Source organism: Cetorhinus maximus, chromosome 5 (genome assembly GCF_964194155.1).
Source record: "Cetorhinus maximus chromosome 5, sCetMax3.hap1.1, whole genome shotgun sequence".
Taxonomy (NCBI): Eukaryota; Metazoa; Chordata; class Chondrichthyes; order Lamniformes; family Cetorhinidae; genus Cetorhinus; species Cetorhinus maximus.
The window spans coordinates 140,266,942-140,283,589 of NC_135883.1; the positions used below are offsets into that span (position 1 = coordinate 140,266,942).

General features: G+C 45.1%; 1 protein-coding gene across 9 annotated transcripts in view; it reads left to right on the plus strand.

The window, feature by feature from the left end:
- The first annotated feature begins 3,152 nt into the window (after positions 1-3,152).
- armc2 (armadillo repeat containing 2) overlaps positions 3,153-16,648 on the plus strand; it is a 208,248-nt gene continuing 194,752 nt past the window's right edge. For 6 of the 9 annotated variants that reach the window (XM_078542539.1, XM_078542541.1, XM_078542543.1 and 3 more), the window contains exons 1-3: positions 3,153-3,399; positions 14,461-14,742; positions 16,538-16,610. In XM_078542539.1, the coding sequence (XP_078398665.1) occupies positions 14,486-14,742; positions 16,538-16,610 (330 nt within the window). In that variant the 5' untranslated portion in view covers positions 3,153-3,399; positions 14,461-14,485. Of the gene's footprint in view, positions 3,400-3,425; positions 3,646-14,460; positions 14,743-16,537; positions 16,611-16,648 lie in introns of those variants that run through there. The other 3 variants (XM_078542542.1, XM_078542540.1, XM_078542548.1) reach the window with 3 other exon arrangements.

A 16,648-nucleotide genomic window follows, 5' to 3' on the forward strand; every position in this document is an offset into this window, starting at 1 on the left:
AGGGAGGGGGAAAAGAGAGAGAGAGAGGAGGAATGCAGAGAGATGGAAAGGACAAAGAGAGAGAGTGAGTGAGAAAGACAGGAGAGCGAGGAAGAGAGAGAACGAGAGAGAGAGGGTGAGGGACTGGAGAAAGAGAGGGAGAAAGGAAAGAGAGAGAGGGAGAGGAAAGAGAGAGAGGGAAAGGAGAGAGAGGGGGAACTAAGAGGGAGAGAGTGGGAAAGGAAAGAGAGGGGGAAAGGAGGGACAGAGAGAGAGGGAAAAGAGAGAGGGAGAAGGAAAAGAGAGGGAGAGAGAGAAGGAAAGGTGAGAGAGAGGGAAAGCGGAAAGAGAGAGAATGGGAAAGGAAGAGTGAGTGGGAAAGGGGAGAGAGAGAGAGATTGGGAAAGGAGACAGAGTAGGAAAGGAGAGAGAGAGGGAAATGAAGGAGTGTGGGAAAGGAGATAAAGAGAGAGAGAGGGTGGATAAGGAGGGAGTGAGAGAGAAAGAGATTGGGAAAGGTGGAGCGGGAGAGAGAGCATGGGTAAGGAAGGAAAGAGAGAGGGAAAGAAAGGGGAGAGAGAGATAGTGGGTAAGGAGGGAGGAAGAGAGAGAATGTGTAAGGAGGGAGGGAGAGAGTGGGAAAGAAGGGAGAGCGAGGAAAAGGGAGAGAGAGCGAAAGGAGAGAGAGATAGCGAAAGGAGAGAGAGAGCGAAAGGAGAGAGAGAGATAGCGAAAGGAGAGAGAGAGGGATATTGGGGGAGGGAATGGAGTGAGAGAGAGGGAAAGGGGAGAGAGAGAGAGGGAAAGGTGAGAGATTGAGGGAAAGAAGAGGGAGAGAGAGAGAGGGCAGAGAGAGAGGGAAAGGAGCGAGAGAGAGAGGGGGAACAGAGAGAGGGAAAAGGGAGAGAGGTAGCGAGGGAAAACAGAGGGAGAGAGAGGGAAAGGAGAGAGAGAGTGGGAAAAGAGAGAGAGTGGGAAAGGATAGAGTCAGTGGGGTAGGAAAGAGAGGGAGAGAGTGATAAACAACAGAGGGAGAGAGAGAGAGAGTGGGAAAGGAGAGAGAGAGTGTGGGAAAAGAGAGAGAGTGGGAAAGGAGAGGAGAATGAATGGGAAAGGGGAGAGGGAGAGACATGGGAAAGGAGAAAGAGAGGGTGTGGGAAAGGAGAGAATGAGAGAGAGTGGGAAAGGAGAGGGAAAGAGAGAGACAGGGGTAAGAGAGAGAGAGTGGGAAAGGAGTGAGAGAGGGAGTCAGAAAGGACAGAGAGTGAGCATGGGAAAGGCGAGAGGGAAAGAAAGGGACAGGAATGAGATAGAGTGGGAAAGGAGAGAGAGAAAATGGGAAAGGAGAGAGAGAGTGGGAATGGAGAGAGAGAGAGATACTGGGAAAAGAGAGAGAGAGCATGGGAAAGGAGAGAGAAAGAGAGTGGGAAAGGATAGAGTCAGCGGGATAGAAAAGAGAGGGAGAGAGTGAGAAACGAGGGAGAGAGAGAGGAAGTGGGAAAGGATGCCATGGGAGAGAGAGAGAGATTGGGAAAATGAGAGAGAGGGAGAGTGTCGAAAAGGAGGGAGAGAGAGAGCGAGAGAGGGAGGGAAAGGTCAGAGAGAGGGAGTGGGAAAGGAGTAAGCGCAAGAGAGAAAGTGGAAAAGAAGAGTGAGATAGGGAGAAAGAGTGGGAAGGGAGAGAGTGAGAGATGGAGAGTGAGTGGGAAATGAGAGAGAGAGAAAGAGGGAAATGCTAAAGAGATTCGGAGAGTGTGTGGGGAAGGAGAGAGAGAGTGGGAGAGTGGGAAAGGTGAGAGAGAGAGAGAGAAACAGGGAAAGGAGAGAGAGAGAGGGGGAACGGAGAGAGAGAGAGACACTGGGAAAAGAGAGAGTGGGAAAGGAGAGAGAAAGAGAGTGGGAAAGGCTGGAGTCAGTGGGATAGGAAAGAGAGGGAGAGAGTGAGAAACGAGGGAGAGAGAGGAAGTGGGAAAGGATGGCGAGAGAGAGATTGGGAAAATGAGAGAGAGGGAGAGAGTCGAAAAGGAGGGAGAGAGAGCGAGCGAGGGAGGGAAAGTTCAGAGAGAGAGAGTGGGAAATGAGTAAGCGCAAGAGAGAGAGTGGAAAAGAAGAGAGATGGGGAGAAAGAGTGGGAAATGAGAGAGAGAAAAAGGGAAATGATAGAGAATCAGAGTGTGTTGGAAAGGAGAGGGTGGGAAAAGAGAGAGAGACATGGGAAAGGAGAGAGCGCGCGGGAAAGGAGAGATAGAGAGAGACTGGGAAAGGAAAGAGTGGGAGAGGGGAGAGAGTGTGGGAAAGGGGGAGGGAGAGAATGGGAAAGGAGAGAGAGGAGGAGTGGGAAAGGAGAGAGAGAGAGTGGGAAAGGAGAGAGAGAATGAGTTGGAAAGGAGGGAGCGAGAGTGGGAAAGGAGGGAGAGAGAGAGAGGGAAAGGTCGGAGTGGGAAAGTAGCAAGCGAGAGACAGAGAGAGAGAATGGGAAAGACAGAGAGAGATAGGAGTAAGAGATAGTCGGAAACAAGAGAGTGAGTGTGGGAAAGGAGAGAAAGAGGGGGACAGGAGTGAGAGAGATGGAGTGGGAAAGGAAAGAGATGGAGTGGGAAAGGAGAAAGAGAGGGATATGAGTGAGAGAGAGTGGGAGAGAGAGATTCGGAAAGGAGAGAGAGTGAGAGTGGGAAAGGAGAGGGACAGAGTGGGAAAGGAGAGAGAGACAGGCAGACAGGGATTGGCAAAGGAGGGAGAGAGAGAGACAGAGACAGGGAGTGGCAAATGAGAGAGAAACCGATAGACAGACGGACAGAAAGAGAGCGGCAAAAGTGAGGGGTCGGGGAAGGAAAGCAAGCAAAAGGTTGAGCTGGGTTTCAGGAGTTCTGTGGGTGAGACCCATAACCTGTGCTGCTCAGGGCTTGTTTTGGGTGATTTGTTGTTATCTATTTTCAGTATACTTTCAGTATTTGAATTATATTCAGTAGTTCATTTTATTTTGCAAGTTATTCCAGCGAGGAATGTATGGTACGGTATTTCAACTCTGTCTTTAACATTGATTCCTATAGGAACTTGTGATTTACATCGTGTACAGTTGCGATTTTCAGGGATACAACCACAATTTAAAGTAAGGACCTCCTGGATACACAATGTTGCCATGAAGGGAAAGGCTGATGTAAGGCGTCGACGTCATACCTCGCACGTGCCCTCTGCCCGCGCACCGATGACATCACCCGACCCGGCCACGCCTGCGCCGTAGGGACCTTCCGAGCGTTCGCCGCGTGACGGTTGGTGTAAGAAAAACCCGACCCCAGCCATAAACATAATTTTTAAAAAGTATCGCTAACGGGTTAATTGCAAACCTTGGGTGTAATGGCAAATTTGAAGTCTTGGAAATCGGAAGTTCCAGTTTCGCAGAAACTCTGAAGCTTAAATTTAGTAAGTCCGGCTTGGGGTGAGGGGGTGGTGGTTGAGAATTCTCTGCATCCCGCAATCACTTTGACAATATTGGAAATGTCATCAGTCCGTCAATCTGAGATGTCGATAGTTAGAGTGGAGGGGCTGGGTTGGCAAGTTTGACTTTGGGTTTCTTGCCATTTATCTGTACGGAGCAGAGCTGCCCGCTGGCTGTGTATGGTCACCATGGAAACGGTGGGGCGCCGTGCATGGTGGGAAGGCCGTGAGGTAAACAATGGCTGCAGTTGTTATAACAACGGATGGGAAATGACGTCAACTACGACGTAGCGCCGGCGAACGGGATAAATTGCAAAAGGGATTGACATTAAAATTGAGAGGGGAATGTCTCTTCAGCAACGGAGTTTCTCTATCGCTTAGCTTGCAAAATTTAGTAGAATTAGAATACTGGAAGCATTTTACTGGTGCTATTATAGTAAACATTGTTAACCGTTTCATAAGTAGTTACTGATTAATTATTGCAAAAATCGTATAGCACGTACAAAAATTGATTAAGAAGGCGAAGATAAAATCTTTGCAACCACAAAGCTCCGTTTCTCTAACATAGTATTTGCATTTTATATTAATTATCGAGCTTGCAGAACGATGGGCTCTTATTTACTATTTAGTGGAATAGTGCCTCAATTAGAGTAATTAAATCAGGGAAGGTGGTGTCATAGTAGTCTGATAATCCAGAGGCCCAGGCTCTGGGGACAGGGCTTCAAATCCAACTATGGCAGCATGGCGGAATTTAAATTCAATTAGTAAATCTGGAGTTAAAAGCTACGCAAATGGGGACCATGAAAGTATTGATGATTGTCATTAAAAATCCATCTGATTCACTAATGCCCTTACCAGGTCATGTGTCCCCTCTTAAATGCCCTCTGAAATATCCTAGCAGTTGTTATCCATACTGCATTGAATTAAACTGGATGGATTGACCTCAGCGCCAGATATAACAACAGCACACTCAGCCCTGCTGACCCTGCAAAGCTCTCGTTAATAACATCCAGGAGTGTCATGAAAGTATAATAATTCTCATAATATTATTGTGATTTAATGTTTTTTTTTTATTTGTTCATGGGATGTGGACTTTGCTGGCTGGCCAGCATTTATTGTCCCTCCCTAATTGCCCTTGAGAAGGCGGTAGTGAGCTGTCCTCTTGAGCCGCTGCAGTCCATGTGGTGTAGGTACATCCACAGTGCTGTTAGGGAGGGAGTTCCAGGATTTTGACCCAGCAGCAATGAAGAAACGGCGATATATTTTCAAGTCAGGATGGTGAGTGACTTGGAGGGGAACTTCCAGGTGGTGGCGTTCCCATCTATCTGCTGCCCTTGTCCTTCTAGATGGTAGTGGTCGTGGGTTTGGAAGATGCTGTCTAAGGAGCCTTGGTGAATTCCTGCAGTGCATCTTGTAGATGGTACACACTGCTGCTACTCTGTGTCAGTGATGGTGGGAGTGAATGTTTGTGGATGTGGTGCCAATTAAGCTGGCTGCTTTGTCCTGGACGGTGTCAAGCTTCTTGAGTGTTGTTGGAGCTGTACTCATCCAAGAAAGTGGAGAGTATTCCATCACACTCCTTACTTGTGCCTTGTGAACAGGCTTTGGTGAGTCAAGAGGTGAGTTACTCGTCGCAGGATTCCGAGTCTCTGACCTGCTCAATGGTAACCCCCAGGATGTTGATAGTGGGGGATTCAGTGATGGTAGTTCCATTGAATATGAAGGGGTGATGGTTGAATTCTCTATTGTTGGAGATGGTCATTGCCTGACACTTGTATGGCACGAATGTTACTTACATTTGTCAGCCCAAGCCTGGATATTGTCCAGATCTTGCTGCATTTGGATGTGGAGGAGATTGCATAGTGGTATTGTCACTAGACTAGTAATCCAGAGACTCGGTAATGCTCAGGGGAACCGGGTTCCAATCCCACCACGGCAGATGGTGGAATTTGAATTCAACAAAAATATCTGGAATTAAAAGTCTAATGATGATCTTGAAACCATTGTCAATTGTTGAAAATACCCATTTCGTTGACTAATGTCTTTACCTGGTCTGGCCTACATGTGACTCCCATCCCATCTGGTTGACTCTTACATGCCCTCAGAAATGGCCTAGTAAGCAACTCAGTTGTGTCAAACCCCTACAAAAGTCGCAAAAAAGGAATGAAACCGGGTGGTTGGTCTGGCATCGACCTGGGCACAGAAAACGGCAATGTAAACCCTGCAAAGTCCACCTTACTAACATCTGGGGAGTAGTGCCAAAATTGGGAGTGCTGTCTGACAGACTAGTCAAGCAACACCCTGACATAGTCATCCTCACAGAATCATACCTTACAGATGTCCCAGACACCACCATCACCGTCCCTGGGTATGTCCTGTCCCACCGGCAGGACAGACCTAGCAGAAGTGGCAGCACAGTGGTATACAATCGGGAGGGAGATGCATTGGAAGTCCTCGAGGTCGACTCCAGACCCCATGAAGTCTCATGGCTTCAGGTCAAACATGGGCAAGGGAACCTCCTGCTGATTACCACATACCGCCCTCCCTCAGCTGATGAATCAGTGCTCCTCCATGTTGAACAGCATTTGGAGGAAGGGGCAAGGGAGCGGAATGTACCCTGGGTGAAGGACTTCAATGTCCATCACCAAGAGTGGCTCGGTAGGACCACTACTGATCGAGCTAGCCGCATCCTAAATGACATAGTTGCTAGACTGAGTCTTTGGCAGGTGGTGAGGGAACCAACAAGAGGGAAAAACATACTTGACCTCATCCTCACCAACCTGCCTGCTGCAGATGAATCTGTCCATGACAGTATCACTAGGAGTAACCACCGCACAGTCGTTGTGGAGACGAAGTCCTACCTTCACATTGAGGATACCCTCCATCGTGCTGAGTGGCACTACCACTGTGCTAAATGGGATAGATTTTGAACACATCTAGCAACTCAGGACTGGACAACCATGAGGCGCTGTGGGCCATCCGCAGTAGCAGAATTGCACTCGAGCACAATCTGTAACCTCATGGCCCAGCATATCCTCCACTCTACTATTACCATCAAGCCAGGGGATCAATCCTTGCTGAAAGAAGAGTGCAGGGGGGTGTCAGGAGCAGTACCAGGCATACCTAAAAATGAGTTGTTAACCTGGTGAACCTATAACACAGGACTACTTGCATGCCAGAAAGCAAAGGAACAAATGATAGACAGAGCTAAGCAATCCCACAACCAATGGATCCCACAGCTAGTGCTCTGCAGTCCTGCCACATCCAGTCGTGAATGGTGGTGGACAATTAAACAACTCACTGGAGGAGGAGGCTCCACAAATATCCCCATCCTCAATGATAGAGATCAGCACATCAGTGCAAAAGATAAAGCTGAAGCATTTGCTACAACCTTCGGCCAGAAGTGCCGAGTGGATGATCTATCTCGAAGTCCTCCGGAGGTCCCCAGCATCACAGATTCCAGTCATCAGTAAATTCAATTTACTCCACGTGATATCAAGAAACGGCTGAAGGCACTGGATACTGCAAAGACTGACAATATTCCGGTAATAGTACTGAAGACTTGTGCTCCAGAACTTGCCGCGCCCCTAGACAAGCTGTTCCAGTACAGATACAACACTACATCCACCTGGGTGTGTGGAAAATTGTCCAGGTATGTCATGTACACAAAAAACAGGACAAATCCAACTTGGCCAATTGTCTACTCTCGATCATCAGTAAAATAATGGAAGGGGCCATCAACAGTGATATCAATCAGCACTTGCTTAGCAATAACCTGCTCACTGATGCCAGTTTGGGTTCCACCAGACCCACTCAGCTCCTGACCTCATTATAGCCTTGGTTCAATCATGGACAAAAGAGCTGAACTCCCGAGATGAGGTGAGAGTGACTGCCCTTGACATCAAGGCTGCACTTGACTAAGTGTGGCATCAAGGAGCCCTAGCAAAACTAGAATCAGTGGAATCAGGGGGAAACTCTCTGCTGTTTGGAGTCATACATAGCACAAAGGAAGATGGTTGTGGTTGTTGGAGGTCAGTTATCTCCAGGACATCATTGCAGGAGTTCCTCAGGTTGGTGCCCTCAGCCCATCCATCTTCAGTTGCTTCATCAATGACCTTCCTTCCATCATAAGGTCAGAAGTGGGGATGTTCGGTGATGATTGCATGATGTTCAGCACCATTCGCGACCCCTCAAATACTGAAGCAGTCCATGCAAAAGTAGGTTAATAATGTGTGTGTTTCATTGAATTGGAGACATCTCTTTGGTGGCTTTGACTCATCAAAAGAAGCTAGGTTTGAAATGCTAAAAATGTAAACATGGCTGAAGTTTTAGAATGTGAGGTGAGGAGAATTTGCATTTTTAGATAAATCAGGGTAGTTTGAATTTCAACAAGATGGTAGGATATTACACCTAACCAGAGAAGCTAGGCCAAGCAGTGTGTTTATTTTTCCCAATGGTTTCTGACAATATTAGCACCCTGAAAAGACTTATATTATGATAAAAGTAAAGTTCTGAAGACATATTGGAACAATGGAATTTACATTAAAAAGGGAGAAACATGTATAAAGCAGAATGAAGCTATCTGTCAGGGAAGGCATTGTAAGATCTGCAAGAAGTGTGAAAAGCCTCCAGTATTTGTGCATTAAGCTGCTGTCTACAGAAACAGAAGCTGGGAAAAGCCATTTTGCACTCTACTGTCCAGGGTATTGTGCTAATTGACTGGAATCTATTTAAAATCTATTTTTTTTTTGATTCCTGTTGCCTTAACAGGGGTGTAACTGGAAGCCAGATTAATTAGGGGATTTAGGAGTTATATTGGTAATTTGTAGACCTATGTATGTGCTTGAGATCTTTTTCTTTTTAAAAAATCTCTGAAGTCGTGGCAGACTTCTTCTGAATTCGGGCACGCATCTTGAAATAAAATACAAATTACAAAATCGTTGTGACCGCGTGATCAATTTTCCCTCTTGAATTTGATCAACTTGTCACACATCATCCGCCATGTCATAACAGGGGAATTGCGACACATATACTCACGGAATCATACCTTACAGGCTTAGCCCTAGACATCACTGCCCCTGGGTATACCCTGTCCCACCCACAGGACAGACTCACCAGAAATGGTGGCACAGTGATTGGGGGAGAGATGCCCTTGGAGTCTTCAATATTGAATGTGGACCGCACAAAGTCTTGTGGCATCGGGTCAAATATGGGCAAGGAAATCTCTTGCTGGTTACCACCTACTGCGCACACACCACCCCCCCCACCCCCAACAACCCACCCTAAGCTGATGAATCAGTACTCCTCTATGTTGACCATCACTTGGAAGAAGGACTGAGGGTAGCAAGGGCACAGAATGTACACAGAATGGTGGGGGGACTTCAATGTCCATCACCAAGAGTGGCTCGGTAGCACCACAACTGACCGAGCTAGCTGAGTCTTAAAGGATATGGATGGTAGACTGAGTCTTCGGCATCTGGTGAGGGAACCAACAAGAGGGAAAAACATACTTGACCTTGTCCTCACCGATCTACATTTCACAGATGCATCTGTCCATGACACTATTGGTAGGAGTGACCACAGAATAGTCCTTGTGGAGACAAAATCCCATCTTCACATTGAGGGTACTCTCCATCATGTTGTGTGGTACTACCACTGTGCTAAATGAGAGGGTTTTCGAACAGATCTAGCAACTCAAGACTGGGCATCCATGAGGCGCTGTGGGCCATCAGCAGCAGCAGAATTGTACTCGGACACAATCTGTAACCTCGTGGCCAGGCGTGTCCCTTACTCTACCGTTACCATCAAGCTAGGGGATCAACCCTGGTTCATTGAAGAGTGTGGGAGGGCATGCCAGGAGCAGCACCAGGCATACCTAAAAATGAGGTGTCAACCAGGTGAAGCTACAACACAGGACTACTTGCATGCCAAATAGCAAAAGCAGCATGCGATAGGCAAAACTAAGCAACCTCACAACCAACTAATCATTTGCAGCCATCTTCAGCCAGAAGTCCTGAGTAGATGAGCCATCTTGGCTTCCTCCTGTGGTCCCCAGCATCACAAATGCCAGTCTTCAGCCAGTTCGATTCACTCCCTGTTATACCAAGAAACAGCTGAAGGCACTACTGTACACCGCAAAGGCTATGGAACTGACAATATTCTGGCAGTAGTACTGAAGACTTATGAACCTACAAACATACGAATTAGGATCAGGAGTAGGCCACCCAGCCTGTCGAGCCCTAGTCCACCATTTAATAAGATCATGGGTGATCTGATTTTAATCTCATTTCACATTCCCGCCTACCCCTGATAACCTTTTACATCCTTGCTTATCAAGATCTATCTACCTCTGCCTTAAAAATATTCAAAGACTCTGCTTCTACTGCCATTTGAGGAAGAGAGTTCCATAGACTCATGACCCCCTGTGAGAAAAGTTTCTCATCAGAACTAGCCACTCCCCTAGCCAAGTTGTTGTACAGCTACAAACATGGACAAAAGAACTGAATTCCAGGGGTGAGGTGAGAGTGACTGACCTTGACATCAGGGCAGCATTTGACCACGTGTGGCATCAAGGAGCCCTTGCAAAACTGGAGTCAATGGAATCAGGGGTAAAAATCTCCATTGGTTGAAGTCATACCTAGCACAAAGGAAGATGGTTGTAGTTGTTGGAGGTCAATCATCTCAATTCCAGGACATCGCTGCAGGAGTTCCTCAGGCTAATGTCCTAGGCTCAACCATCTTCAGCTGCTTCATAATTGCCCTTGCTTTCTTCATAAGGTTAGAAGTGGGGATGTTTGCTGATGATTGTGCAATGTTCACAACTCCTCAGATACTGAAAAAGTCCGTGCCCATATGCAGCATGACAATCACACCACACAAGTGCCAGCCAATGACATTCAATGGCGTTACAATCATTGAATCCCCCACTATCAACATCCTAGGGGTTACCATTGACCAGAAATTGAACTGGTCCAGCCACATAAATACCGTGGTCACAAAAGCAGGTCAGAGCTTGGGAATTCTGCGGAGCGTAACTCATCTCCTGACTCCCCAAAGCCTGTTGACCATCTAAAAGGCATAAGTCTGGAGTGTGATGGAATACTCCCCATTTCCCTGGACGAAGCAGCCAGCTTGATTGGGACCCCATCCACCATCTTTAACATTCACTCCATGCACCACTGATGCACAGTGGCAGCAGTGTGTACCATCTACAAGATGCACTGCAGCAACTCACCAAGGCTTCTTCGCCAGAACCTTCCAACCTGTGATCTCTACCATCTAGAAGGATAAGAGCAACAGATGCATGGGACCACCACCACCTGCAACTTCACCTCCAAGCCACACATGATCCTGACTTGGAATATATCGCCGTTCCTTCATTGTCACTGGGTCAAAATCCTGGAATTCCCTTCCTAGCACCCCTGGACTGTTGCGGTTCAACAAGCAGCACACCACCACCTTCTCAAGGGCATTTAGGAATGGGCAATAAATGCTGGCCTCACCAGTGATGCCCACATCCTTTGAACGAAGAAAAGAAATTCCACTCGAGCTCCTTGTGGGATAGATATGATGAGCCAGATATGATAAAAAAAACTAGGTGGGAATGTAAGCTGTGAGGAGAACATAAGAGGTTACAAAGAGATATAGACAGATTAAGTGAGTTGGGAAACAAGGTGGCAGTTAGGCTATAATGTGAGTAAATGTGAGGTTATTTACTTTAATGATAACAAAAAAAGAGTAGAATATTTTTCAAAAAGCGTGAAACATTTAAATGTTAATGTTCACAGAGGCTTGGGTATACACATACAAGCAATTAGGAAGGCAATGGCATGATGGCCTTTATTGCAAGAAAATTGGAGTGTAAGAATAAAGAAGGCTTGCTACAATTGTATAGGGTGTTGGTGAAATAACACCTGGAGTATAGTGTGCAGTTTTGGTCTCCATATTTAAGGAAGGTTATACTTGCCTTGGAGGCAGTCAAGCGGCAGGTCATAAATAATGTGGCTACAAGAGCAGATCACAAGCTTGGAATTCTGTGGCAAGTAACTCACCTCCAGACTCCACCATCTACAAGGCGTAAGTCATGTGTGATGATGGAATACTCTCCATTTGCCTGGATGAGTGCAGCTCCAAGAACACTGAAGAAGCTTGACACAATCCAGGACAAAGCAGCCCATTTGATCAACACCCCATCCGCCACCATAAACATTCACTCCCTCCAGCACCGAATCACAGTGGCAGCAGTGTGTACCATATACAAGATGCACTGCAGCAACTCACCAAGGCCCCTTCGACAGCACTTCCAAATGCTGGGCAGGGCAGCAGATGCATGGGAACAGCACTACCTGCAAGTTCCTCTCTAAGCCACACACCATCCTGACTTGCAACAATATTGTGTTACTTCACTGTTGCTGGATCAAAATCCTGAAACTCTCTTCCGTACAGCACTGCGTGGACTGCAGTGGTTCAAGAAGGTGACTCAACATCACCTTCTCAAGGACAATTAGGGATAAGCAACAAATGCTGGCCATGCCAGTGATACCCACATCCCATGAATATAAAAAGATTCACTAGATTGGTTCCTGGTATGAGAGGGTTGTCCTATGATGAGTTATATAAATTGGGGCGCACCCACTGGAGTTTAGAAGAATGAGATGTGATATCATTGAAGCATACAAGATTCTGAAATGGCTTGACAAAGTAGACACTGAGTGTTGTCCCCCTGACGGGAATCTAGAACATGAGGATACAGTCTCGGGACAAGGGCTTAATCACTTAGGAATAAGTTACCATCTGTCATACCAGTGCTTCTGATGTATCTTTTTCTTGGTCTGAGAATTCCTTCCATCGTTGTTGACAGGGTCCTCGATCATGTCCATTCCATTTCTTGCATTTCTAGAGTGGGGAGGCGATGTATTGTGTGGTATTGTGGCTAAACTGATAATACAGTGACCCAGGGTAAGGCTCTGGGGACCAAGGTTCAAATCCTACCATAGTGGAATTTGAATTCAATAAAAATCTGGAATTAAAACCATTGCTCATTTGGAAGGAAATCTGCCATCCTTACCTGGTCTGGCCTACATGTGACTCCAGACCCAATGTGATTGACTCTTAAATGCTCTTAAACCCCCCTGAACAAGGGCAATTAAGGGATGGGCAATAAATGCTGGCCCAGCCAGCGATGTGCACATCCGTGAATGAATTTTTTTTAAAAAAAAATCTCCTTCAGCTGTTTTCCCAGAATCACAATAGGATTCGCATTATTCTGGCCTTCCACCTACCAACCTCCAAATTCAACAGATTATCTTCTGTTATTCTGGAGGGAGATAGGGAGGGGGGGGGGGAGGTGAAGAAAACTGATCTGTTAGCAGAATCCACATGGCTAGCACTGGAAAGAATGAGTTTGATGGGAAGGAGATTGGCAAGATTAGTGGGCTAAGAGGGTGGGAAAGTAGAGGATGGGGCAGTTGGGGTTATTGCTTGTAAGGAGGCAGCAACAAGAGCCTTTATGAGCCTTTTGGAGTATGGCACAGGAGGAATCTGTAGACGTATCTAAAATGGAGTCAGGCCTGGGATGTTGGAAGCCGAGTAGAAAGATGTAAGGTTGGATTTGGGAGGACAAAGTACCCGAAAGGGAAGAAGTGAAAGGATGACAGGTGAGCGTGGTCTAGGAGGGATAAAGGGAAACAAAGTGGAAAAGGGATAGAAAAAAAGTGGAAAAAGAAATAATTCCCTCAGTTCTAGAGCAGCAGCCAAAATGTGCACGTGACCCGACACAGAGAAATTATATTCGCCATTGATTGCATAGTAGTTTTTAAGATACATATATCCTGTTTAGTAGATCAGGTATAGAGAGGAGACAATAGGAGGGAGTCCAAATTTAAAGAGAGAGGTCCCATGGTGGGATAAAGTTGACATAGGAAGGGTCGAGTTAACATGGAACATTAACCAAGTTCGGAGATTGGTGTGGAGGGAGATTAAGGTCAAAATGCTATTGTAGTGATGGAGGACGCACTGATGGAGATATTTTTGTGGGAATGAAGATCCAGGAGATGTGAAGAAACAATTGCAGGGCAGAAGAGTAATGGGCAAATCAGAGGTCACCATAAGATCCAGAAATGGTGAAGAAATGTACTTTGGCCCTGGAGAGTGAATCTCTGGTCAGGAACTGGACTGTAGCTGCCAGTAGGCCAATCAGGCACAGCAGGAAACAGCAGCGGTGGGGGAAGGGTTGTAACTAATCAAAGCTACTTTACCATTTAAAGCAGCAGAGCAGCAGATTGGAGACACAGCAGCTGAGTCATACGGTGTAGGTCAGTGTAGGAATGTAGTCTTGATGTCCAGAAAAGTCGAGGAATTTGGAAGTGAAATTTGAGGTATGATCCTGTGCTCACTGAGGAAACAAACATCATGGTCTTGGAATGGGCAGTGGTGGTTTAAAATAGCAGTTTAACAGTGTAAGAGAGGAAAATGGGAGAGAAAGGGCAAAGCTGGCCCAGGATAGAAGTGCACAGTGAGGTGCTCCCAAGGGAACTGATGTTCAGGGACCATCTTGAGGGGCCATTTTGAAACACCTGTTGTTTACCTAGAAACTGCTGTTTGCCCATTTGTTACCTTAAGGTCCAAGAGCTCGGTATAGCCAGAGATTTCAGTTATGTTAAGGAATATAAAACAAAAGCAAAGTACAGCAGATGCTAATTTTACTAATCCCATTTGTTCATGATCTGTTGTGTTGAAAGAAAAATAGAATTGGTGGGAACAGTACTGTCAATATCAAAAATAATGAATTACCCCTGTGAAATTCAGTGCTTTTACCCAGTAATAATAAGGGAGGGTTGGTAGTTTAATTGCAAACCTTTGCATAATTGCAATTCTTTCCTTTGCTCATTTGTGTTGTTGCACGTCCAAAGGTTTGGTTTACTCTAAGCATTTTATTGCTTGCTAAATTATCAGGGAAACTGTATTCTAGGGTAAATATGAAATGTTCAGTATATTTTCACTGAGGAATTGATTCTTAATTTTGGTACTTTTTGTTTCTTTTGATAGTGTTTGTGTATATCGTGTATATCATATGGAGAATTTCCAGGGCTGCTCATCTGTTATGGGAAAGATGAAGTCTTCAAGGACTAAAAGCTCTGTAAAAGCTGCCACTGTGATTGGAGGTTCACCACCTCAACCGAAGACTAGTGCTGAGATCATTAGTGAGGCCCGTTCTTCATTGAGAATTTTAAAGACTCAAAGACCATTTACTCCTAAAGATGATCAGAGGAAACTTTTTGGGTCTACCTCTTCCCGTACACCTGAGAATAGACCTCCTTCTGCATTCAGGTAGAAACAGCAATCATTTAGATTTATTTCAATGTATAACTGTGTTGTAAATTTCAGTATATTATCATTCTAGATTCATTTTATATGTCAACATTGTTTTGGAGTGAATATAGACTATTTAGCATTTATTCCAGTCTCAATTTTATTTCAACCATTTTATTGTTGGAATTTTTGAATTAACCATCAATATCCCAGAATGTGAGAAAAACCAAAGCAAAGTTACTGAAAAGGTAGCCTTTGCCTTGTATACAACAAAATACCGATATTGCAATAATGCACAAACTTGTGCACAAGTTCTTGACGGCAAAATACATGAGACAAGATTAAGCTAATCAGCAGTAAAACTGAAAAAAAAGGCATGAAGTTTAAAAAAAAAACAATATTGAGCTGAGGTCCACAACAGGAAAAGCTGCAGAAAACATACGTTGCTATTGGTAGCTGAAAGAGGATTTGAATAGTTAGAATGGGGTTGGGTTGGAGTAGGACATCTTTTTGCTCATCCTACACCGTGAACTGGGAGGGGAAGAGAAATACAGAACTATGCAGACTCCTACCATCATCAAGTAAAGACCCAATGCACAAACAAGAGCTCTTTGATGGTTGCATTACACTGCTTCCTGTATGCAATAATTTTAAAACGGAGACTATAAATGAATAAATTTGAATTGAAAGAAGTGGAAGGGAATACATAATTCTGTAAAATTGAACACCTTTCCATAATTGCTTTTTGTAGACTGAGCAAAATGACATGGCAACCAATAGCAACCATGCATAGCAAACAGAACATCCATTAAATGCTTTATTCCCAAGTCCAGAAGTATTTCCACAGGATACCTCAAGACAAAATATAGTGGGTACGTGAGGGTTGTGTGGATGTTTCCTTTTAACTGCATCCAATATATCTGGACAAAAGGACAAGTCCAGGCGATATGCAAGTGACAGCTGAACCCTCTGCCTCATCTCCAACATTGATTCCAATCTCAGGCAGCAGCATGAAACTGTGTTAACGTACCAGTTACAATGAAGGATTTTCAGTTGATTTTTTTTTCAGGGGTGGTTGTTGTTTGATCCATTATCCTCATGTTCGAGGAGCTATGCAAGATGCAAATCAGACCACTCATAGAGCCTGCGTTCACCAAGGGAGGAGCTTTAAGGCTGACTCATAGAGGGGAACAAGCAGGCGGACCTTGGGGAATATAGATATGCTGTTACAGATCTTCTCAGACCTGTGTGACTACGCTCAATTCTTATTCATGTCCTTATTTTCATGGAGTTCAACTTGCTCTTTTTGTTTATGGGCTATCTGGTCACAGGTCTGCACAGTGCCACTTCATTACTGGATACCTGAAGGTATGCAATAGCACACTTCAAATCTTTAATTTGGGGCAGAATTGTTGTGGTTATTATCTGTCTCTACATTGCCCATTTCATGAAGAAATCTTCATAACTGCATTTGTAATGTCATCAGACTTAGTGGGGGATAATATCTGGCTTTTGATTTATAGCAATTGAGGTCATTTGTGGGAAAACAGCACCCAGCTCAGGACTTTGGTGTTCCAGTCAGCTATGTTTGTGTTGCCCATGCAATGACTTTGATTCACAAAATGTTGGATATATTGCTTGTCTTGACTTCTCAAAAGATCGTGGATCAATATTCAAAAGCTGTAATATTTAAATTTTTCACTCCAAGCAATTTGTTTTTGTACTTTACATTGTCTTTAAACCTAACATATAAAGAAACTCAAAATAAAGAGAAGGTTCTCTAAGAAATAAGTCCCATGCTTTATTTCTACAGCCTCCATGCTCGGAGTTTTGAAGGGAGTGATTCAAGACCTATATCAGGAGCACGCCTCACCCCACTTGATTTTGTGAGTATAGCAGAAGACAGTGATGTCGATTTTCTTCA